The sequence below is a fragment of the Acanthopagrus latus genome, chromosome 18 (genome assembly GCF_904848185.1).
Source record: "Acanthopagrus latus isolate v.2019 chromosome 18, fAcaLat1.1, whole genome shotgun sequence".
Lineage (NCBI taxonomy): Eukaryota > Metazoa > Chordata > Actinopteri > Spariformes > Sparidae > Acanthopagrus > Acanthopagrus latus.
The window spans coordinates 21,274,396-21,300,282 of record NC_051056.1 but is presented as its reverse complement, the minus strand read 5'-3'; the positions used below and the strand labels follow the sequence as shown (position 1 = coordinate 21,300,282).

Below are 25,887 nucleotides of genomic sequence, written 5' to 3'. Positions count from 1 at the left end.
GGGGAATTCTGGGTTGCAGCAATATGACAAAAGTGATGAGTTTTTTTTGAGCATTTCAGCATGTAAACCCATCCTAGTAGTAACCCAAAATAATGTTATGAGCCTACATAGTAGGTCTCCTTTAAATAAAAAAGTACATTTCCTTTATGCTCTTTTTGTGAATGCTTCTGTTCACAGTATGAAACAAAAACAAGCTCACAGCATACCGTGTGGGAGACATTAAAAAATACCTGAGCCTAAACAGTTAACAGGAACACTCATTACCGGTCTCTGACATACATTTGCTCTCTGAGTCAATCCTTCATCAAAACAAAACCAGACCCCCTCCCCTAATGCCTGCAACCACAATGTTTTTTCACTTTATCACTCCATCTGGTTGTCTGTTTGCTGGCCTCAGCAGGAACCTAAATGATTGTGGCTTTATACTCCAAACTCACTCCCTTTGGTCTTCTGCTTCACCTCACTCAATAATGCTCCACAGATATAAAGAGCCTGCACAACCTGGACGAAATGCCTACTGGGACTGTGATGTAGACAATTGAAACTCCTCCCTGACTGTGTGCTGTGCTCTCCTTCCTGCACTTCCTATGGCCCACGGTGCCCTGCAGCAATGGGCTGCATATGCTGTGGTGATTTGTGCGGTGCTGCTTGTGAATGGCAGACAGGCAGGCGCAGTGTGGAGAGGCAGAGACAGGCAGCTGTGCGTAAGTAATGCATCCTCCAGAATCTGGGTCACACTCACACCACTTTCATATTGTCAGATTATTTCACCTAGTTTTATGATTCGCGGAGTCATATTGTCCCCGATAGATGTACTGAATTAGACGGACTGTTGCAGTACCTGTAAATGAAGAGGATATAAACCGTGAGAAATCTGTAGGCATGTTTTTGAGTTTTTGCTGTTGTTGTTGGTTGATGGTTTGTCTTTAATAACCTTAACTGGGAAAGAATAAAGAAAGAAAGAATCATTTTGTACAGTGACACCTGGTATGAGGCACATGGCTCAATAAAATAAAATAAGTTATCATCATTATCGTCATCATCTAATGTATAATATCTGTGGTGGAATGTAACCACGTACATTTAGGGAAGTTGAATTTTGAGTATTTCCGTTTTCTAATTTCTTCTTACACTACATTTTGGATGCAAATATTGTACTTTTACTCATTACATTTATTTGATTAGTTTAGTACAGTTACTTTGCAGAAAACAAGCTGCATCAGTCATTTTTTTGTTTTGTTTTAGAATGCATTTACACGTGCAGTCTGTAACAATTTGCCTCCTATTGATCTCAATCCCAGCAAATAGGGGCAGTGTATCACCAGAGTAGCTAACTGCTGCTGACTGTATTCTGGTTATGACTGTAGCTACTATTAGCTTCTTAGCTCGGTTAGCCGTGCAGCTAGCTTGAGTGTTGGCATTTAAAACAACAACACAGGACCTGGATCAGAACGTATTTATACATTAAAGGTGCACTATGTAGTTTTGGACAGGAATTTTTACTCAGAACAGAAAGATCTTCATTGACTGATTTTTTTAAAAATGCCTAAACAAACTATAATAAACTAACTGTCTTTGTTTTAATGGCTGAATAAACTGAACAAACTGACCTTAAAGGACATCACAATTTCATACAGTTTTTCTTTGATTATATTTTGCGGACCCTGCCGGCTTTTTACCTTGGAAAAGAGTTTTCCTCTTTTCCTCTCAGCTTTTTTATTCAGGTATGGGAAAAATAAATATTTCAGAGTATGCATTATTACCTCATTTATATTGTTATTATATTATTACATATATTGTATTTTTTTCCATCCATGCCACACATTGATTACATGCAGCAGTCTGAAGCACAGTGCCAGGTTGTCTGTGTCTCTCACCGCACGCTGCTCTGACGACGCACGTTTGTCCCGCACCCGGCGGCGTGTTCACGCATTCAGAGCGCGCGGTGTCATTCTTGAACACGCAGTCAGGTGTCGCGCTTCTATCACGCTACCGGCGACGCCCGCCCCGGCATCTTTTTTTTTTTCCCACGTTCACGGTGAAACGCATTTTATTTATTTATTTATTTATTAATTTATTTATATATTTTTCTACTCATGCGCGTGAAATGTAGACTGGATGACGTCGCGCGTGCACTCAAGTGTGTGTATGTGGGCGTGGAGTGAAGTGTCAACGTGCGGCGCGAGAGGAGGAGGAGGAGAAGCCCCGGGAGCCGAGTCCAGTCAGTGGCTAGAGGAGGATACACAACTTCAGCTGCTGGAAAATGTGTGTAATATCTGGAAAGTAAAGTTGTGAATGGTCGCTGGTCGACATCTTGTTACGAGCCGCTGGAGGTGAGTTCAGGACCGCTCCCCCCTCCACAACACCACCTCCTCCTGCGCTCCCTTCCTGGATGTGAAGCAAAAGCAGGCGGCGACGTTTTTTCCCCCCCAACATCAGGACACTTGTGAGTGAGCGCTGCACCTCCATTTCAGGTAAGTTTGTTCGGCGTGAAATGACGGGACAACTTCTGGGAGGTGATTTGTGTGGACGGTTAACTGCCGCACACGTCCGTGTTTATGTGCTGTAACGGCCGCCGACCTGGTTTCATCATTTCTGGCGGTTGACGTGAGTTTTTTTTTTGTGTGTGTGTGTTGTTGTCGCTAGCTAACAGTTAAAGATACCGCCAGACCCAGACGGGGATGTTAATTTTTTGGCCGCATCGTGAAGCTGTGTGTGGCAGGCAGACAGTGCCAGCTAGCTAACGAGGAAGTATGGACCGTGATGATAGCCCGACACGAGTGATTGATATTCAACTGCCCTCCTGTTATCTTAGACCTCACGATGTTTCCTCCCCGGGATGATGGAGGCCACCGTGGTCTCACCAGAACATCTCGGTAGAAAAAGCTTCATGTTATCAACACGTTATTGTCTACACAGCCTTGAGTGCAAGGACATCCGACCTCTGTGGCTGGAGGATGCTGCAGCAGCAGCAGCCCACTTGCGTGTCGCCGTGGGGTGTGGTTGGCAAACCGGACAGGCATTCAGGCAGGCAGCCTGTCAGCAGCTCCCTCCAGCAGCACTCTACCCTGTAATCTCCCATTTGACAGCTCATTAGAGAGCTGGCCACATCGCATTAAGCCATCCCCACGAACAGTATCCCCTTACTAAACCAGTCCTCGCTCTGTCATGCATGTTGTCTGTCCGGATCGCTGTGAGTGTTTATCGGCGGCGGAGGGGTCTGTCTGTCGTAACAGCTCTGCTGCTGTATCAGAGCCCCCAGAGGCTCGTAAATCTGCCCCTGTGGACACCCAACATATGTTTCACAGTCACTTCTGTTTGATCAGCGCCTGCACAGGCCATGCTGCAAAAACTCTGATGCATGGCATGCACATTTTTTTCATTTCACTTGTCCTAACAAAGGCATAGCTCTCATGCAAGTACTGAATCAAAATTACAATCATTATTGTGACAGGAAGACAGTCACTGTCTGTTTATTATTGTAATGTTATTTTTCCATCCTGACCTCTTCCTGTCAATCTTTCCATCATCCAGTGTCTATAATCACTTATACTTGTGGGGAGCAGGAGGGTGAGTGATGCTGTACAACCTCGATGGGTCAGCAGTTTATCACAGGGCTAACACATCAGAGTCACCAATTAAATGAAAGTCTAAAGTTCATCCAGAAATCAAAATTCAGTCGTTATCTTCTCACTCCTATGCTGATTGAAAGTGTTGCAAGGTTTCATAGCCCACAAATCATTTCTGGAGCTTCACAGCACAACAGGGTTACAGCACTCTCCTCAGCAAATGAAACTGATGAAGACTTCAAGCAAAAATAAAATGAAAATGGCTGTATACAGCTCGCCCAGTGTAATTCAAGTCTCAAGATCTCAAGATCCCAAATTGATTTAAAAAAGACTTTTCTACATCCTTGACATGTGGTCCAGTTTGTGCACCCACTTCAGAAGGGGTGCTTGCTAACATTTATAGCTTAGCAGCTACAGTGAAAAGTTTGGCTTTAAATAATGTGTATATATAATCTTTTTAAATCAATACAGGATCTTGAACTGTACAGACCCTTTTTACTTGGTGAAGGAGAATGCTGACACACTGTTTTACTGTGAAGCAGACTACCAGACTTCACCAGATTTTCCATTGGCTTTGGGGTGAATGAATAATGCCCACATATTCATTTTTGGGTGAACCCTAAACTGCATGTCTTTGGACTGCTGAAGGAAACTGGAGCACCCAGAGGAAACCCAGGCAGACATGGAGGGAACCAGCAAACTGGACACAGAAAGATCCCCAGCTTGCTGGTGCGCTTGAACCCAGAACCCACTTGTTTCGAGGCCCTCATTCTACTCTGTTAGGTTAATGGATACCATTCATTGGGACTCCGCTTTACGTCACAGTTTCCCCCTCCTTTTTCAACTCACTCTCCCTTTACTCACCCACCTTTCCCCTAACTTAATTCATGCCACTTATTCCTCATTCATAATCCTATCTCTTCCTCCATGCCTGTGCCTTCCTCAGCGTAATGCTTTGAGTTGCAGGCTGATACCTGGATAATCCCTTGGACTATACTCACATGTGTAGGCCTCACTCACTGCATTCATTACAACCCTTTCATGAGGACATGTGAGGGTAGTTCATCCTGTATATTCCTAATGCAAAGAGTTGGACAGATGATTAAACATCTGGACAAGGGGATCAGCGACATACCGTGGTATAATATGTTGACATTTGTTTATATAAGGTATTTAATTCTCCTGTATTAGTGTGACTAAGAGTCTATTTTTCAAGTTTATATCAAGTTTCATGTCTGTTGTTTAATTTTGAAGAAAGTCTTTCTTAAAACCGCAAACCCCTTCTTTCTTCAGTCCCTTAAAGTTCATTGTAACTGATAATAGTGGGAGAAATTGTGTGCTTCCATACACTATGATAATTCCTGTGATGGTTATCACTGTAAAAATGTAATTCTGTTGCAGCCCTCGTCCGTACTGCGTCTGTTTAAGCCAGGGGGTTAAATAGCAACCAAGTATGGACCAATGTGCTGTGTAGTCAGAGAGAGAGAGGCAAAGTTAATCACATTACTGATTGCACTATCATGTCTTTCCGAGGGAGGAGGGGCTGTCGCTGCCAACATACACACAGAGGCGCCCATGCATGCAAAAAACACACCCATAAAGATACATGCACAGGTCAAAGACACACAATGCCTCCAGCAAAGAATAACGAAGTGACACTTTTGTGGGTACTATAGATCTAAATCCTGGGTGATAAAACTAGCAGTAGCATCACTGAGTAGATTGTGTGTGTGTGACAGAGACACAGGAAGAGAGAGAGTCTTGTTGTGTTTGGGTTGACTAGTCATTGGGGTCAGTAACTCGCAGTCATTCTGTTGGCATAGTCGTTTTTAGGTCATATGCTTCACAAGTGTGGCGCTAGGCTAGGTTACTCAGGCTTTCAATGGGATCTTCTCTACAGTGTCTTTGGAGTATCAGCAGACTGCTGAGTGTGCATGTGCGGGTGTGTGTGTGTGAAGGGATGTCTGGAGTTTGGCCAGACCTGTTCTGACAGTCTGCACTCTGCTGATGCAGATACGACTACAGTGTATGCGTGTTGTGTCCGTATATAAGCCTGTGAAGCATTGAACAAACATGCAGTGTAAACAGGGATACACCTGAGTCTGTCCACAGCCTCGCCGTTGATATTTTAACCTATACAGATAATTGAGGAGTCTTTGTTTGAGCTAACATTTGCAGCTCTTTTATGTATTTATTGGGCCTGCATGTCTCTCTGAAGTCTAGTTAATGGTTGACACCATGTGAGTGAGTGTGTGTGTGGTCAGTCTAGCTTTGAGGAGGTCCATCTGTAAGTCTGTTATAAGCTTGTGAACATTACAAAGACATTTGTTTACATTCCTACGTCTTTTTTTAAACTTACATTGGTTCCTCCTCTAAAAAACAACGCTAACTTTTAAGGTGCATCAACAATCAAGCATAAAAAGACGTACTTTATTTTTTCTAGCAAGCTGGGGACATTTTTATCACCAATCATGATTCTCCATGTAGATGTAAATTCACAGTGTAAGGTAAATATGGTGACATCCCTCAGCATCGCTGTCAGTGAATATGATTAATTTTCCCAGATGTCCATTAAGGACAGGTTTAGTGTGCTAATGCCAACACTTACTCCAACACACTTGTTTTAACTTGACTTGATGACTTTATTGATATAAACCTATTTGGAAATAACTTAACAGAGATGCAAAAAAAAAAAAAAAAAGATGATTGCAGCTTCTTCTTGTAACAGTTTGCGACTCTTTCTTCTTTAGTTTTAGACAGCTCGTCTCAGTGTTAAAGTTGTTTTCATATCTATAAGTATGATAAGTATGTTTTTTCTAGAGCCCAACTGATAATGGCCTGTCACAGATATATTGTGTCGGGATGTCTGGTGTCCAGAATGCTGCATTATGAAGCCTTTTTTTTAAAAATGTATTTTTTATTTTTTTTTTAAGATTATAAGGCAGAAAATGATACTTAGGGCAATTTATGATTATTAAATTCCCAGTGGAGGTAGATATCAAAATACAGTTTTCATTGTTGTCCTTAGAAATTGACTATTGGTCTGGCTCTAAGTTTTTTCAATATTTTCTGATGTTTTATAGTTGTAGTCCTTGTCCTAATAAGACCAAGTGCAAGAAGACTTGGTTTTATTTATTTATTTAGATTTGATTGTGTGGCTTTGTTACTGATACAAACAGTAATAGTTCAGGAAACTGCAACCACATGTACCTGAAATGGCAACAGAATTCTTAAAGGTTTTATTGCCAACTGGTAGGTGGACATTTCTTTTTCAAGGGCTTCTTGTTTCAAATCACCAAAACAGTGTCCTGCTGTTAAAGTAGGTCACCTAAGGCACCAGTTTTAAGAACGTTCTTCCTCACTGCTCATGTATTACAAAAGCTATTACAAAGAAAAAAAACACAACAAACATTCTTCAACTTAAAGACAAAACCCAGGAACACCCACCAACCAGTGTACTGTTGTAACCCTACAGGCCTGCCATTTCATAGAAAGACGGAGGATTTCCTGTGGCTGTTACGAAACTATGTATACGTTTGTCACAATTGTTAAGCCAGTTTAGAAAGGATCAAGGTTTCAACATGAGCAGGGGTAGCCAGGTACCGGCCCGCAGCCTCGATTATGCTATGCTTTAACTAATATTCTTGTGTTGTATTGACACTGATGGACACGTTTTATTGCTGACTTTTGAGTCGGTTTCTCAAACAGCAATTAGCTTAATGGTGAAACTCCCCAGCAGCTGCAGAGTTTCTTCATCACTTCTTTCTTGCCGTCACCATCAGGTGATTTAGCCCCATTGTTTCTTTAAGCCTTTTGTCTCAGTTCTACATTCAGTGTATTTAAATCTGCCCTTGAAAGTGCATTTTTTTTCAATTTATATAAGTCTTGTGAATAGAATAGGTCTTGGGATTGATTTGATGAGTCACAATGATTCTTTTTTTGGCTATGAGCATGGGATTGTATTAGCTATAGGTGGGTGATGGCAGAGTTGATGGTGGCCGCCCCTTTTGTCTTATAAAAGGTTGTGTTTAAAAGACTAAAACTCTCTAGTGCAATATAAAATCTGGGTAACTGTTTAGACTCTGAGTGGATGAGGTGATTTTAAGGTCTATGACCTGTGCTAGCCTTTGTTTGCTTCTGAGAACATTAAAGGTGCTTGTTAGCTCCTTGGTGCACCCATAAAATGTTCCAGTTTCCCCATAAAGTCTCGGCATTAAATTCTGGCTTCCAGCTTGGGAGCACGTGGCTCTGGGAGGCTTTGTTGGAGCTGGGTGTAGTTGATGGCATACATATGTTTGTGCCTGTACACATGTTTTTCTCAGGAAACATCTGGAGAATGTAGGTTTTGATTTCTTGCAAGCAAATTTTATCTTTACACCAGCTCTGATCCAGAAATCCAAACATGTATAAAAATGATTGATATGCTTGATATATCAGACCAGTTCAAGTCACATATCTGTTTCGGACAAGCATTACATCCAGATGTTGGTAGGATGAGCATCCACGCCTCTTTGCCTTATGAATAAAACCAGTGAAACCATCCTCCATGCCTCCCAGCAATTTCAGCTAAGGTACACCTGGTGACACAGGCATGCATAAACATGCTTAACAGTGACAGGAATGGAAAGTGCACATGAAATGCATTATTGTATGTATATGAGTCAAGTCTATTGATCTACTCTGACTAAATACATGTTTGTTACCAGAGTGAATAAGTGCAGAGAGCTTTTGGTGCCTGTGTGAATAGATGACAGCTGTATCTGTCTCTAGTTGTTCTGTTTAAGAATCGGAGAGTGTGTGTGTGTCAGTGCTTTCAGTGTGTGAATGATTCCCCTTTCCCTCTCTCTTTTCCTGTCTGTGTGAATGAGGGTGAGATCTCTGATTGCCTCTGCTCATGCCAGCAAGTGGGGGTTGGAGTTATGAGAGAGGTTAGAGAATGTAAGAGCAGAGGAAGAGAGACGGTTAAAGGTCTTGTAGAGCTATGCATGGTTTTTTTTTCTCCACTTTGAACCGTGCTACAATCCCTTCTCAGCCTCTCTCTTAGGCCTGTTCCCGCTCCATCATTTCTCTCTTTTTCCTCTCCCGTCTCCACCGATTCCCAACATTTGACTGTGTGTGTTACTGTTTAGAAATCCATGTGGAAGAAAACCTCTTTGCCCTCCAGCATCAGTGCATTTCTGTCTCTCAGTCAACCTCAGCTCAGAGATTAGAGCAGATAAAAAAATCATGTGCATGTACATGTTGTTTTTCTAACGTGCAACCTCTATACGATGAAATAGTGTGCGTGCTCCATGTCTGTCTCAAATCTGCCGTGAGACTCCTCCTTCCCATCATCATTTGCTATGAGAGGAATTGAGTTTTTGAGAGCAAGGGTTGCCTTGGTAACTATTGCAGCCATCTGTGTATGTTGTATGAATGTTTGGTAGTATGTGCAGAAAAAAGATGGAGCCTCTGTGGTCTTAATGCATCAGCTCCCTCGGCGTTGCATTATTTATTTAATAGTTAGCAGAACGACTAAGGTTACTGGGTTACAATTCATTTCCAGGAAGAGATTAAAGGAGTCCATTTTCAGCTCAATGAATGTGTGTCACTATGGCAAAACATCTACAACAATATATCCTAAAAATACACAAGTGTAGCCTGCATTCATTGCCAAAAAGGAGGAGGAGTAAACAAATGATTAATTATAACCATTTTGTATTCGCCGTGGTTTCTGTGGTTCAATTGGATGCCACCCTTTTCCAGCTTAGCTCATGCATATCAATGATAGCTCTGACGCGTTTACACTGAAGCCAAAACTATAAATTGAGTAATCTATATTTGACATGGTATTTATATAAATTACTTTGATTTATATTATTTTATTTTGTTGTATTTTTTGAAAAATCAGATGATCAAATTGTGATGATTTGCTGCTTTTCTCTGTTCTATGTCATGGCTCTTAGAGCCACACAAAAAGTATAAGTGAAGCCTGATTTTTGTGCCAAGAAAGAAAAGTGGAGACACATCTTGCAATTGTACTGCGCTGATGGATAAAGTGGAAGGATCAAATGACAGTAATAGAGGCAGCTGCTGTCTACATTCACCTTGTCTGAAGAGTCAAGACAAAATCAATGAGATATCTGTTTGAAACAGTTATTTATTTCATGTTGAGAAGGATTAAAGACAAAAAGCAGGCAGTAGAAAGCATGGGGAGAAAACTGAATGAAGCAAAGATTTCTAGATTTAATTTTCCAAGGAGACTTCTCTTCAGTGTTGTTAGCACAGACTCTCAGTGTTCAGGGACCTTTGCAGTAAAGTGATAAAGATATAAAGATTTGTGATCATCAGTTTACTGAGTCTCATCCCCTGATCATCAAATAATGACGCTGTGGGTTGGCAGCTTAGGTTTGACACCAACCCGAAGTATCAGTATTTGACGACCTGTGGGTGAGACTCAACGATGAATCTTTCTTCAGAAAGTTACATTTTGTTGCTCTAAGTGGAGTACCACAGTATGAGGTGGGGACGAGTGCTTGGCTAATTTGTGCAATGTAAAATACAATAGTCGGATGCTAATAATGGTAATCAGCAACAAAAACAAATTGTTTGTCTCCTTGACAATTATTATTGAGCCAAATTTGATTACTTACTTGTTTGATACAGTAGCAGTGAAAGATTCTTTTAAGCCAAGTTTTATGTGTGTTAGTGGGGTCAGTTTTAAGGTTAAGTTTAGTGCAGTGACATTAAAGTAACATTACTGCACTTAAAGAAAGGGGAGGTCATATTTGTGGCAGACTTCGTGATATTGCATCGTATTGTATCATATCATCCTAACAGTCAATATCATATCATATCCTGATAAAACTGGTATCTAGTGTAGTGATGCCAGGACTGCTCTGTATTCTGTGCACTATAGAGATAGAGAGAAATGTTTGAAAGAGATGTGAGAAGCAAGGGACCATAACTCTGGTGGTCATACGCATTCTCATGCACTGTGGAGCTTCTAAATACAGCCCAGGGACTGGAATAGGATGAAGATAAATTGCCCAGGTGTATGTGTTAGAGGAGAGGGAGACAGAGGAGAGTGTAAATGTTAGGCCCAAAAATAGTCTGTTTTCCCCAGGCTGTGGCATGTCATGTGGCTTGGGCCCAGAGTATTGTGCGTATTGTGCGTGTCACGTAACCCAGTTCATAACACTGACTCACCCTTTTCCCCATCTTTCCTTTTTTGTTTAGAAACTCTCAGAAACCTCCAGCAATGATGTAGACCTGCCAAAAACATGATGATGATGCTCACAGGGAGGAGGAGCAGCGACTGACTCTCTCCTCCTTTTCGCCACTCTGTGTCCGTCCTGATTGGGGCGGCCAGAGTGATATGTCATCAAACACACCTCCTGCGGCCCCGCCCTTTAAGAAGGGAAGGAAGCCGGAGAAGTCGGAGGCGATGACAGAATCGGCGCCGGCCACCAATGAGGAGCTGAGGAGCAAACTCATGGACGTCCAGATTGAGCTACAGCAGGAGCGTGGCAAGGTGAGGGAGAGCAATAAGAAGAAGTAGATGCCTTGTGTAGAAACCTGAAGATGATGAGAGTGGACAGAAAGTCCTCCTTTAAAAACTTATTTACATATTATATAAGCTGAAACAGATACAAAACTCACAATAAAATACAAGGCTCAGACAGATGCCGTAGACATAAAGTGCTTAATAAACAATTTTGAGGAAAAGGTGAGTGGGTCAAGTGAAGATTGAAGTGAAGACCCCTTTCCTCTGGGATCTTTGGCAAAGCAGAAAGAGAGAGAGTGGTGGGCCTTTCTGATCACAATTTTAAGGACCCAGCTTTCCTACCATGGAAATAATATGTGTTCCTATGTGGAGGTTGAGAGTATGAGAGAGACCAGGTGAGCCACAAGAGTTCCAGGATGTCCACACCCAACACCACAGATTAATAGAACAAAAACAAGGATGTGACACTGAAAGACTTTTCACTCAAATGAATACCTCACTAATAGCTAGATAAATAAAACAACAAACTGTAAAAAACGTTTGAAAACAAAGCGATCAAAAGTCAACATCAAAGTTTCTTCATAAAAGGTATCAAAAAGGTGTAAGTGTAAACATTGTGTGAGAGTGTGTGTGATGAGGATACATCACTGCCAGGTAGACCTTCAAAACGAAGAAGGGGAAGGTTATCTGATGTAGGACTACAGTCTGCAGAGTAGTGGTAAAATGACGAGCAAGTGAGACAGGGGGCAAATGTTTAAAAAGAGGAAAGTCTCACCCTGAGTAGAGAATATATCTTACTGGGACAAGCCATTGCATTGAAAGCGTCTGCAATGTGGCATGTGGCCTAAGAATAACAGCAGCTGTTCATTGTATCCACAATGCAAGTATAACATTGATAATTATTGTGAGACAATTATACAGATGTATCAAAATAAATGTGTCTTTTTTCTGTCACTTGAAATTCATGATTTCATAATTCAGCTGGGCAGACATATGTGGAATTACATGTAAGGAAAATATATTTTGGGTTGAACATGTTCACGCTGGGACAGACACCATAACTGTTCTCCATTTGAGTGTCTACTGCTCCCTGTTGGGAAATAAAGCACCACTTTATAGCTGTTCATCCATTTTGTCGTCACTGTGTGGCACACAAATACACTAGCGGTCTGTGATATGTGTGATGATGACTGGTTGTTTGAATTCTTATGCGAATCTAATGGCAAGCTGTGTTGCTCTCCCAGGTATGTAAGCTCCGCGAGCGGCTCCAGGAGCAACGGAAGGCTCGGGAGCTCGAGCAGCACAAACACGCCGTAGCGCTCACTGACCTGCGTGCCAAACTCCACGAAGAAAAGCTACGCGAGATAGCGGCAGTCCGAGAGGGCTTGGCACGGCAGCACGATGTCGAGCTGGCCCGGGCCATCAAAATCCGAGATGCTGAGGTGCAGCGGCTCCAGGGGCTTGTAAACGCACTGAGAGATGGAGCTGCTGACAAGCTAAAAAATGCTCTTCTCGGAGAGGCTCGGGAGGAGGCCAGGAGAGCTTTTGATGGGGAGAGGCTAAAGCTGCAGCAGGAGGTAGGTTTTACCATGTATACAGGTGCCATTGATGCAGTATTAATTCTTGTTTACAGCATATATTGTGAAAAAAATATCTCAACAAAGTAGAGCTCAGTCTTATGTGTTGCAAAATGTTGGTTCTCATTGTATGCCCCTCACTATATTTAAAGCATACATTGGCTTCATCTGGAAATCTGAGTGACTTACTGAGTGTCGCAGATTTGATATTTTCTGACAAAAAATGTATGTTCTTAAATGAAGACATTAAGTTTCATTGTGAAAAATTGGCATTCTGAAACCATTAAATGAGTGCACATGTGTATGTGTGCTAGTCAGTGCCGAGTGTTGATGTGGGGCTGTGTATACCTCTTTTAAATTTGCTGTTGAAAAACAGGAAGCAGGGTGGAAAAGCCTGTTGCCAAGCCATTGTTCCATTGCAGCCTTTCCAGACAAACAGGGCATCTATCATTACAACAGTCTAATGGGCTAGGACATGTGTTTACATATGAGTGTCACTCTCGATTTGTTGTTTTAGGTTTGTGTGTATTGATATTGTAGTGTATGTGTGTGTGGTATTTTAGATCCAGGAGCAGAAGACGGCCAGGAAGCAGGCTGAGGAGGCCCTTACAAATGCTCAGCAGGCAGATAAAGCCAAAGCAGCAGATCTCCGCACAGCCTACCAGCAGCACCAGGATGAGGTGCATCGAATTAAACGGGACTGTGAGAGAGACATCCGCCGACTGGTGAGACCACATGCTGCTGGAAAGACATACACCACAGACGCTACATACTGTATTTCTTACCAAAAATGACATGGCCCCTAGCTAAGTCTCTCGAAAAAGGCCTTCAACAATTATGTTGACGGCATAATTGCTGGTGACCCCAATGTTTCCCAGATGGACTTACTGAACTTATTTAACCTTTGTTTGACATGGAGGTCTAGGTCTTAAAGCAATTCATTTACTTCATGAAATTGCCCAGACCGTCCTGATATAAAATAAAATAGGTTTTTAAATTCAGTACCATGTGCAATCACTAAAAAAGTGTTCTGTCTTGTCCATAACAATGAGCTAACCCTAACTGAATTGCAAAATATGGAGCTGTAATATATGCAATAAAAAGACAGATATGTTTTATTATTCCAGTGATGGGTTAGCTTTCAAATCCAACAGCTGTTACTTTTTATAGCCCTTGTTCCAACCACATTTGAATATCACCAGGAGTCCCTCACACATGACATCTGTTTTTCTGCTTCTGAAGTTCCAGCACAGGGTTTATCTCACTGTTGTATGGAGGTTACAGGCTAATTGCTCCACTGTCTGTCTTGGCTTATCTCACCATATGGTGCTTATCTTAAAGTCTGTTTTTCTGCTAAAGTTACTCATTAACCCGATTACATACAGTAGGGTTACAATAGCAGGCATTGTTGACTGCAAAGGAATGTTTGAACAGGGAGACTTTAAGATATTTATGACAAAATATGGGAGGAAAGTAGAAGTGGGAACGTCTGTCAGAAGATGATTGTGTGCATGCAGAGTAAGAACAAAGCTTCATAAATTAATCACAGCTGAAACAGTATTTTAAAGCTAAAACGTAGTAATTTTTTGGGCACCAGAGCGAACAGCTTGTTAGACTGAAGGTGCTGACAGTGTTAGGTTGGAAGTTAAAAGTTGTTTCACACTGTCCTAGAAAAGATGAACAGCGAACTTCATGTAACCACTTACCCACATATTGGTGGTTAACTTGGTGAAATAAAGAAATCAAATTTTACTTTTGCTGCATGTCATAAACATTTTATTTTCTACAACATCGTCGCACACATTTTTGTATCATCTGTTGTGAAGATTTTTCAGTAATATTAATGTGGAATGTAAGTAGGATTTAGTGGAAAACTGTTCCTCTCCATCCCTGTTACAGATGGATGAGTTGAAGGCAAAGGACCGGGTAGTGGGCGCCCTAGAGAGGGAGCTGGGGCTGCAGGCGGGTTATACCCAGAAGCTGCAGCTTCAGAAGGAAGCCCTGGATGAGCAGCTGGGCCACGTACGAGAGGCTGAGAGACACAACCACGGCAGCCCTAAGAGAGAGGTGGTGCCTGGGTTGGGGGACAACTCAGACCTGCTCAACAATCAGGTATACACCGATACGGAAACAGATGTAGATGCATGCAACTGCATATGTACATGGATGCATTAATACACCAAAATACAGATAATGTAATTGTAACAGCATGAACATAATTTGAACATGACATTAAAAGAAAAAAATGTTATATTGTAGATCACTCACAGCCACACCTACATCTCATGCAGCCACACCTACATCTCATACTTTCATAAGAAGCATGTTGATACTGTTTATATTGTACATACGCATTCACAGTTACTTTGTGAGATGGCATCTCAACCTTCATCCCTCCACTTCCTCTTTTCCATCCACCTCCGTTACCTACCTGCCTGCCTGCATGTGCTCCCTTTTTATTTAGAGTTTGTTTTCCTCCTCTCCTCTCCCCCCTACTCCACAGGAGTTGGAGGAGCGTGACTTGAGGAGGTTCCAGTTGAAGATTGCAGAGCTCCACTCGGTCATCAGGAAACTGGAGGACAGAAATGCACTGCTGGCTGATGAGAGGAATGAACTAGTGAGGAACACACATGCAGAAGTATATACATGCAACGATTATAGGCATGCAAGACACAAGTATAGTTATGCTCGCGAGAACATGTATACACACATACATGCTTATGAGAGGTGTGTTTAAACATTTTTTTTTTTTTATATGTAAGACCCCTAGCTTTTGATCCTTTCCCTGTTGCTCAATTTGGAAATTCTGTGTCACTAGAAGTCAAGACTTAAGAATAGTGTTTCCCCTCCCTGTTTCCTTCCTCTGTCCAGTTGAAGCGGGTGCGAGAGGCAGAGAGCCAGATGAAGCCCATATTTGAGAAGAACAAGCGGCTGTCCAAGAAAAATGATGACCTCCTGCAAACGCTGCAACGAATGGAGGAGAAACTGAAGAACCTGAGCCGAGAGAACGCTGAGATGGTGAGATGTTTTACCACTTTTCTTTAGTTTCTCTCTGTTCTCAAGATAAAGATTAATTTAAAAGTTGAAATACTTTATACGTTAAAATAGTAGATATTTAGTTGATGGTAGATGTGTTAAAAAAACAAACAAACATTGCTGAGAATTTCATTGGAAAGGAAACAGGACCTCTACAGGCCATTTGAGAAAAAGCATGGTAGTCTCTGTACAACAATAAATGAGATTCTCGCTCTCTCTTTGTCTTCCTCCCTCAGAAGGAGAGAGCCTCCTCCTCTCGGCCCTCCTTACCACAACAACCCATTCAGTCCCAGCTGAAGCGGCCAATCTCACTGACGGACCTGAGCCACGCCCACGAAGAACAGGAAGTGGAGTTCCTCAAGCTGCAGATTTCTGAGCAACGTGGCATCATTGATGAGCTCACGCAGGTCAGGATTTTACTCAACCCACCAGGCTCTGATCAGTCTCCTCTAATAGGTTTAAATTTACAAAAAGTGTTTTTATAACATATGAGTGAGAAGTGTTTCTTTAATTAGCGCTGGCATCACACACTGTCTGGAAAGTACTCAAAGATTTTTCTAAAATGGGAGGAATAGGCTGGAGGATTTTTTTCGTCGTTAACATTTAACCATTTTCTTGTCAATAAATGATCAGGATTTTATTTTGACATTTTTCAAATGTGATACTTGATGATGATGTAGTTTGAAAGATATTCCTGTCTGTCAAACATACAATCACATACATCACATATATATATATATATCACAATATATATATATATATATATCACAATATATATGTCAGTATGATTTATGATATGTTCTGGATATATTATATAAAATTACATGAACCGTTGTTGTTGCTTGAATGTTTTTTGGTTTAAGAACCAAAGCAGAGAGAGTCTGATTTATTCATCTTCACTTGTCTTTTCCCTCCCACCCTTCTTTCTGTATGTTTCCATCACAGCCCAATTCATCAATCATCCACAGGAAATTTCCTCATTATATAGGGCCTCAACCCACACACGTTATTCTTATAATTATTTTGTTTTCTGTCCATCATTACCACTTCATCCTGATCATCACTGCACTTTGGTTTTCATTTTCTTGAGTTCCTATTGACCTTGAATTTTGTAGAAACAGACGATATCGAACACTTCTGCTGCATGAAACATTATATTCTGATGACAGTTAATGTTTTGGCTGAACTGTGTGATCCTTTGCAGCTAAAAGAATAATGTCTAAATCACATGTGAAGCTGGTCACGCCAGAGGTTTGAGGTATTGATCTGCTGTGTGTTTGTCTCTAGGAACGTGACCGATTGGTGATGAGCAAAAAGAGGAGGAAACCTCTCAAGCTGTCTAAAGTAAGTGTCCATGAGTGATTTATCAACGCTGTTAATCCAGCGATGTGTAACTAAGCAGCTACCCAATCTGTGGTTGACTGATTCTTGAGCACTTCTTTTTCATTTGGGTGTGTGTCTCTCTGTTTAATTGGGCTCAGGAGACAACAATGGCAGTACCCTTCACAGCTGGGAGCATCATGCATCTCTTACATGGAAGTGCGAGTGGAAAATCTTTTTTCTTTTTGCCGTTGTTGTTTTACTTATTTTGTGTTATTTAGTGCTATTGTAGAGCCACGACTACATTTCAAGCTTGATTTGTTTGTCTTTGTTTTTCTGTGTTTCATTGTGTCTGAGTAAAGAGGCAAAGGGATGACGACAGTTCATTCTGAGATACGTGTGCATTTGAGTGTGCATGTTTGGACTCATTCATCAGGGAATATTTGATGTTGCTAGGAGGAGGAGCTTTCAGATGCATATCAGATCCCACCTCTTCTGCAGGAACCAGTTTGTCACCTTGGAGTGGTGGATTCAGGTTTGGGCACAGCGGCTCAGCTCTTGGATGTTCACATCCCAATTTTTCTCTCTCTTTTTTTGAATTTAAGGCAGAAGCTGAATACATGAACTTGGAGACAAAAAACACAAAGGCAGGCTTTTTGGATTTGCTGTAGGAGTAGTCTGTAACCAGAAGCCTTGTTGTCTGCTTTTCCATTTTGTGTAGGAGTATTGAGGGCCTGCAGAACGCTGCATACATCAACTAGTGTGGCTTCTGAGATGATAGATGTATATAGTTTTTATAGTTTAGTGTTGGTGTTGTTGTTGTAGCAACATGACGGAGTACCTCCTCCTTATCCTTTACTTCTCTGCCTTCATTTGCCTCTGCGCCCTAGTCTGCCTCTACTTTTCTGGTTGCCAAGAGATGACTTATAAACATGACGGTAAGGACTCTGTGGGGTATGGAAAAGTTAATAGCAAGAAAGAAGTAAATTAACATGCAGAGACTTGATTTGATTTACTTTTCTGGAGATAAGACATAATGAATGAATGTTGGTAAGTCAAGGAAGCAATTTTTAAAGAAACACAGGCAGACATGAGGTGAATTTAAGAGCTTTATTCAAAAGAGCTTGTAGATGGATGTTGGATTTGATGGCTTTCTATATAGAGCACATATGTTATGGCTTGTATTTTATTTAAATTGTGCATGTCCTCTTTTCTTCTCCCTGTTTACAGAGGCATGTTGTGGAGACATATTTTGGATTTGATGAGGAGTCTATAGACTCTGAGACCTCCTCTCTAACCTCCTATAACACTGACCTTACTGACCGCACGCCTGCAACTCCAGAGGAGGATTTGGAAGAGGTAAGGAAATCCTTTGTCTATATTGTAAGAAATAATTTTAACTATAATGTTTTTTGTAGTTTTAACACCTGAAAGATGTGCTGCAAACATACTGCGATGACTGACAGGAAAGAAAGGAGACTTGACGTTAAAATGATTTCCAGAATAAGAGACAGACTAACAAATGATTTCAGCTAAATGTATGTGTTGGACCCTGTCCTTCTTTAGTAAATCTTTCATTTCATTAATTCATATCTTTTTTTTTGCTGAAGAGTGTTACCCGTGAAGAGTCAGAGCTTCGTTTCCGTCAGTTGACCAGAGAGTACCAGGCTCTCCAGCGTGCCTATGCCCTTCTCCAAGAGCAGACAGGGGGCTCTATGGATGCTGAGAGGGAAGCCAGGGTTTGTATCACCTTCTACCTCTTGTCTTGTTAACCTGTCGTCCAGCAGCTCACGTAAAGTTTAGATGCAGTAGAGTTTGTGATTTGCCAAATTTTTCTCATGGCTAATCTTTGCTCCCACAGACACGTGAACAGCTGCAGGTGGAGCTTAACGGCTGCCAGGCCAAGATCATGGACCTGGAGAAGGCCCTGGCCGAGAGGGGGCAGGTAACAAAGACGAGGAATGGTGACAGGAGCTCACTGGTCCTGCTCTCACTGGCCCTCCTGCATGTCTGTCTGGCCGCTCTGCTCCTGGGCTGGCGCTATGCCGACCAGGTCTGCCGCAGAATCCTGTGATGTCACTTCCTGCATGTGTGATCTCACAGCTCTGTGCCTGCATGCTCTGCCTCACCCTCTATCCTCCCTGTTGTCAGGTCTGATTCTTATTGGGCCTTATAGTGCTGTCGAGCACAGCTGTCAATAGATTGATATACAAGAACCTAATCCAGTAATTTCTCACCTTTTCTGAGTCTGAAAATGTGTTTACGTTAATTTTAGTTTATTTAATATGTATGGTATATAAGTTATCTTAAATCATTTCATTATGAGAACTGAGTAGAGTTTTGTCAAAACTAAGGAGACCTAAAGAAATGCTGACATGGAGCACCTTGATTATTACCTACACTGAATATCTCGAACACAAATGATTATGATGGATAAATATCACTACTCTTATTTTCTTCTTTTGTTGTTAAGTTTTTCCTTTGTCACCGCATGTTTTCTGCATATTGCCTGTTCCACTGTGGCGTGATCCTTCTGTTATTTTGATTTCCTGCTCTGCTGATTTCCTGCTCTGGTCCTCCTGTTAATGTGAACTCATGATGGTTGTGAATGCAGCTCCCTTGCCTGTTATCTCAGGGTTGGTCTTTATTTCTCTCGATCAATAAACTGCTACTGCCACTCTGTGCCTGTCTGTGTGTGTCTATGGTATATTTGCATGTCATTTCATTTGGAAATACAGTAGGTTGTCATTGCATGTTATGTTTTGAGTTTGGCCTGTTTGTGTTTCTGAAGGCTTTGTTCATTACACCCTGTTGTCAGGGATCCTTTACTGTTCCTGGCAGTGTCATTTCTTGCTGATGTTGTGTTTGGTTGTTATGGCAGGATTCAAAGTGGGTGGAGGAGAAGCAGTACTTGCTCAGGACCAACCAGGAACTTCACGAGAAGGTACATTGAATAAGCCTATTCTCACTTTAAGTGCATCACTTGATCAGAAACATACTTACTGTATCAAAATACTATAAAATTGCAGATTGACTGCCAAGTATAGAGCTTTGTAATGTGTAAGATTTTCCAATGTTCTTGCTGATGCAATATCATAGTAGTGTATATTCTCTGCACAGATATCAAACATTACTTTTTTAATGCCCAACTTTTTGTCATTTAACAAAACAAACAAACATTTAAACACCTGTCAAGAACTTTGGTTGTATAAGACACAATGTTAAATGAGGAAATTGTGCTCTAAATCAGAAAAAGTCTGATCATGGCAGGACACATTTCATGCAAAAAGCCAGATTCATAGTGCTTTACTCACTAATACTAAGATATTTTTCGTCTACCTGTAGTACTTTTTATCCAAATTGTTTTTGAGATGTCAGCATTCTCGACATGTGGTTCTTGAGCAGATTTATGTTTCCTTCTGCATGGTGGTAAGGTCAGGGGGTGTGAGTCAGTGGCAGGAAGACAGTTCCCTGCAGGAAACTGCTCACAAGCTGAGTGCCATCTAGTTGCATTATATTTCAGAGAAGGCACATGTCTCTTCAGCCGATATCTCCAAAACTCTGCAGCTCACATTAAAACAATCTGGATGGAGAAATAGCACGACAGGTGTCATAATTTGTACATTTGATTTAGTTTTTAAACTATTATCATAACGTTTATTTGGGAAGTTCAGCTATCTGAAAATAATTATGACAACTACAAGAAATTAATCATCCTAAGTATTCATAATGCATTCAAAAACGTGCCCTACCGTATTACTTAACAAAAGTGTGTCTGTGTATGTCTGTAGATGTGTGTGCTGCAGCAGAACGAGTCGCGGCTGCAGGCTGAAGTTCAGGACGCTCGGGATCAGAATGAGCTGCTGGAATTCAGGGTGCTGGAACTGGAAGTAAGAGACTGTAACAACGTCAAAATGTCACCAGGAGGCGACAACAACAATCTCAGTTCCAGACGCAAGACCTACATACAGTGACTCCCCAGACAGACAGACAAACAATCATTCATACTGCTCACATATACACACTTGAGTCCTCCTCTATAGCATCTGTGTTCTGCATGGCAGCTGTGTGCATAGCCTCTCATCTGAACTGGAATATTTTTTTTAATTAAAGAATGTTGTGTTAAGATGAATATAATTTCTTGTCGAATAAAAATGTATTTAAGTTCACCATTCAACCCCATCTTTGTTCATTTTGTCTCTCATTTGTGCATGCATGTCCTGTGTTTTGTTTACATATTCCATATAATAAAAGCTTATGTCCATGGATAAACAAGGAAGCATTTACAGTATAGTCTAATTTAGTGATTTCTATTGTTTATCTGCACAGTATTTTGTATTAGAGTTAGAAATCTAGAGATGTTGGGTCATTAACCTGGAGGTTTAAAAGACGTGTATCACTGACAATATAAAGTTTATCACCCATCACTTCTTTCAGTTGTCGCTGCATCCACTTATCTTTTTATTGACAGTTGTGGGTTAGTATCTGTTCCAGCATGTGTTTTCAAACTCCCTCTTGGTTTGGTTTGGTTTCCCATTTAAATCTATGGGTTCCCACCTCCCTCATTTGGCAGATCCCGACCATGTTTTCAGTGTTATGTAAGTAAATCCCTCATTCACCCCCTTTTCATTCTCATTTACATTCTGTGTCTCACATTGCACCACCGCCAATGTTATGGTGAACTATTACACAACGGTAGGACTTGATTAGTTTGTCTGACCTTGTGATGTGTATGTGAACATTAACACAGCGTGTACTCACTGTAGGAGAGGGAGCGCAGATCTCCTGCCCTCAATCTGCACATGTCTGCCTTCCCTGAGAACAGCAGCAGTGCCCTGCAGAGCTACTGCCATCAGGAGGGAGTCAAGGTACTAACACACTGACACCAACCCATAGTATTTTCACTTAAGACTGCACACAGTCAGTATGATGTCTGATGGTTTTGACCTCTGTGCAGGATGTAATTATTCCTGAGCTGATGAAGAAACTGGACATCCTGGGGGATAATGGGGTGAGTTAAAACACACTGTTGGATTAAAATAAGATACAGTGTCTATTTTTAGGAGTTCTTATCTCTGACGGCTCTTTTGTATTTTCTGTAGAACCTCAGAAATGAGGAGCAGGTCGCTGTGATCCAGGCAGGGACGGTGATCTCACTGTGTGAAAAGGTGAGTAAGGCTTCTTGTTGAAGAGTTTGTTTTTTTACTGACACACAGTGGACACTTATGGTCATAACACGTAGTTGATTCCCAATGCAGGAGCTATATTTGCAATATGTAAGAATTGTCTATCTGTTTACAGTCGAAACAAATACAGGCAAATACTCACCAGAGTAACATGCATGCATGACTGTAGCTACTGTTACTTTGTTAGCCGTGCAGCTAGTTGGACAATTGTTGGAGTGAAGGTGTTTACACCATGAGCACAGGAGCTTTGAACTGCTGGGAAAGAGAAGTTTTCAATACATGTAGACATCTTCAACATAACGTCAAGCCTTTTGTTTCCTCACATTCTGTTAAAATTTTACTTAATTTTAGAATGTTTTCAAGTAAAATTCTGAGATATTGCACATATAAATTGATATGGATGACAATAGTTTTTTCAACTTCTGAGAAAACATTGATCCCTCATGTTGCCTGTTTTGTCCCAATCCTCCCTGTACAGTGGTTGAAACAGATAGATAGCACAGAAGCTGCCCTCACACAGAAGATGATTGACCTGGAAAATGACAAGGTGAAATGTCCATTTACCCTTAGTGAACAACATCTTTAAATATTTTGGCTGAATGTTAAATTGGTACCATGCAAATATACTTGACTTTTTTTACTTTGTTTTTTTCTGCTGTAAAAAAGATGCTTAATGTCAAATTCATGGTTTTCCTGAATCTACGGAATATAATCTGCCAGTCAGTTGTGCAGCTGTGCCCTCTATCTATACATTATCACATCTTGTTGCAGGAGCTGTTCAGTAAGCAGAAGGGATTCCTCGAGGAGGAGCTGGACTACAGGAAACAGGCCTTGGACCAGGCCTACATGGTACGGATTCTGGAGCACTCTGACCTGTCCCTTTATACAAAAGTTAGCCTGTCAAATAGAAAAAATCCACTCATTATATTAACTACAGCATTAACCAAGGTTGTGTACAAGGCATAAAGTGATTCAGGAATGCAGCGGTGCAACATTGTCATTCCAGCATGACACATAAACATTTGGAACCCCATTAAACATCATGAATACGACATGCTCCATGAAGGTAAAATCTGTCACATCGTGTTGGGATACTGCATCTTTTACCACTCAAGTCTAAATTCTGTGAACAATCTGAGCTACTGAATTGGCCGAGGTATTTGGGTTCATGTTTATTGGCCCAGTGCACTTTTATATTCCGAGAAGGTCAATCACTGTTTTTTTTTTTTAATAGTAGAAAGTATAAAGATAGAATGCCTTTATGAATACCCTGTGTTACTTGGTCCAAATGAACAAATAGTGAAGTTGAGGAATAGTTCTAGACAGAATGCGCTGACAAGATTTTAATGTTACACTACGGATGATAAGAATGAAACGAAAACATTCTCCCCCCTCACTGACTTAACAGGCTGTACCCAGAAGACCTAGTTAACACTTAGGTCACTCTCCATATAATTATAACCATTTTATTTGGTCAGTTTTGGTGTTGGTTTGTGTTTATGGTCCCACTTTATATTGTGTTGGTGAGCGCTTCATTTTTACATGGTAATTTTGCTGGAATTCATCTGTCTAAGACTGAGAATAAAAACACGTTTTGTGTTGTTAGTTAAAGTTACCATGACAAAGTCAAGCCTGAGTCAGCCCAGTGTTAAGTGGAACAGTGTTCCCCATATCTGCCATGGTCACAGTAGTGTGTGTGTGTGTTTGTATGTATATGTTTATCTGTTTGTGTGTGTGTGCCTCCATGTGTGTGCTTGTGCATGCCTGTATGTGTTTCTGCATGTGCATGTGCACGTCCGTGTGTGTGTGTGTGTGTGTGTGTCTGTGTATGTGTGTTTGTGTACCTGTATGTATGTATGTGGCTGGCTGTGCAGAGGATCGAGGAGCTGGAGGCCACGCTGTATAGCGCTCTGCAGCAGGAGCAGCCGGCATGCCAGGCGGTGGCCGAGTCGCTGACAGACAGGCAGAGGGAGGAGCTGAGGCTAGCCGTGGACAAGCTGCGGCGTCAGATTCTCCGGCAGAGCCGGCAGTTTGACAGTCAGATCTTACAGGAGCGCATGGAGCTCCTACAGCAGGCCCAGCAGGTAAGGCTTAAAACAAATCGAGTCAGGTTACTGAGTCCTGCCCTCCCTCAATCTGAGCCCTGGTCCCTGTCTGAACCGTCTGAACCCACCAGACCTCTGGTGCTATGAAAAAGATGCAGTATCCCTGTGTGTGCAACCTCTAACTCTACCTGTAAGTGCACATGTAGCAGTGAAAGATGAGGCAGAGTGACTTTATGGCTGTGTGTGAGTGTGTGTATCATTGTGATCTGAATATCCCCCACTCAGTATCCCTCCACTCCGCAGCCCTCACAGTAGTTTTACACCCATGGCTCGTACAGTATATGTTATTCATTGAGTACATCAACAACCACGGCACCTTCAACTTCATTTGTACTGTAACCTACCAACATTGTTTTTTCTAATCTCTAACCACACTTAGTCACTTAAAACTCATTTTAATGCTGCTAATGACATATACTAATTACCTGTGTTTATGTAGCAGTTTTATTAATCCACAAACAATGAACAATCTGTAATGCCTCGTCCATTTAATCTGTAATGAAAAGCGAGAAATTCTGCATCTCTAATCACTCAAAAGAGCAGTTAAACTATTTCCACTTCCCAACAGTTTGGTTTTAGTTTCTTCTCAATCCCCTGGATGACTCAACAGTCTAGTAATTAAGAAGTGAACAGCTTCTTTTTATGACCTAAATGATTACGCTTTGTCCTTTTTATGACCCTGAAGATGCTTAAAGATACTACAGCTGGATAAAAGAGTTTTGCATGCAGCAACACTAAGATGTTAGTGTCACAGTCAAGTGAATAAGCTGCTCTGGTTTAAAGTCTCAAAGATGGAGTAACTTCAGCTGTTCACTGTTAAATCTGCTCTTGGGTTGCCATGGCAGCTCATTCTTACCCAACACACAGCTACCATGGAGACAGAGGGCATGATGGGAAGGAGGCAGAGAATTTGGAGTAAATACAGGAATAGCTGGATGGCAGTTTTATTAACTCTTTAACAACTGTTTATCTTTTAGTTTGAGAGCTGACCAGATGGTCTTAATTTAAGATCTGAACATAGTTTGACTTCCTAACCACGTCTGTCTTTGCCTTGCAGAGAATTAGAGAGCTGGAGGACAGGATTGACTTGCAAAAGAGACAAATAAAGGAAATAGAGGAAAAGGTACACATTTAAACTGTATTTTTTTATGTTTCTTGCTAAGAAAGGTTCAGTCATGGCTGGTAGAGAACGTGGAAACGTGTAACTTGACTTGGCAAAGATTAGATGAGGAATTATAAAGGAGTTCACATCTGTTGTACTTTATTAACTTCTTTACATTCTTTTTCTCCTCTCTCTTTTTTTCCACCTGCTCATTAAATACTTTGTGTTCTTTTAGTTTTTGTTCCTCTTTTTGTTTTTCTCTTTAGCATTTATTCTTTGGCCTTAATGAAAGTGACCAAGGACCCACATCAGGTAGCGCCATTATTCACTGTATCATATCAGTATTTATCACATATAGTTAAAGTTATTGTGTTGAAAGTAGAAATAATGATATGATTTAAAAATGTTTCTTCTCTTTCAGGTGTTAAGGTGCTGTGGAGGCAAGCGAGGACAAAACAAAATCTACTTGTTTTTTATGCATTTTTAGACAGCCCACGAAAACCCAA

General features: G+C 41.2%; 1 protein-coding gene across 2 annotated transcripts; it reads left to right on the top strand.

Moving 5' to 3' along the window:
• Nucleotides 1–2,111: 2,111 nt before the first annotated feature.
• Nucleotides 2,112–25,887, top strand: jakmip1 (janus kinase and microtubule interacting protein 1). 2 transcript variants are annotated; one of them, XM_037076554.1, is made up of 23 exons: nucleotides 2,112–2,474; nucleotides 10,788–11,082; nucleotides 12,300–12,632; nucleotides 13,196–13,357; nucleotides 14,532–14,744; nucleotides 15,136–15,249; nucleotides 15,504–15,650; nucleotides 15,905–16,075; nucleotides 16,956–17,012; nucleotides 18,219–18,347; nucleotides 18,599–18,727; nucleotides 18,850–18,933; nucleotides 19,870–19,932; nucleotides 20,780–20,878; nucleotides 21,755–21,856; nucleotides 21,946–21,999; nucleotides 22,091–22,156; nucleotides 22,653–22,721; nucleotides 22,946–23,023; nucleotides 24,049–24,258; nucleotides 25,337–25,402; nucleotides 25,617–25,693; nucleotides 25,803–25,887. In XM_037076554.1, the coding sequence occupies exons 2-22, from the start codon at nucleotides 10,927–10,929 to the stop codon at nucleotides 25,665–25,667; spliced, it is 2,553 nt and encodes an 850-aa protein (XP_036932449.1). In that variant the 5' UTR covers nucleotides 2,112–2,474; nucleotides 10,788–10,926; the 3' UTR covers nucleotides 25,668–25,693; nucleotides 25,803–25,887. The 2 variants fall into 2 exon arrangements, with proteins under 2 accessions (XP_036932449.1, XP_036932448.1); XM_037076553.1 differs by lacking the exons at nucleotides 2,112–2,474; nucleotides 21,755–21,856; nucleotides 21,946–21,999; ... (5 more) ...; nucleotides 25,617–25,693; nucleotides 25,803–25,887 and adding an exon at nucleotides 2,585–2,607 and having other exon boundaries at nucleotides 20,780–21,165.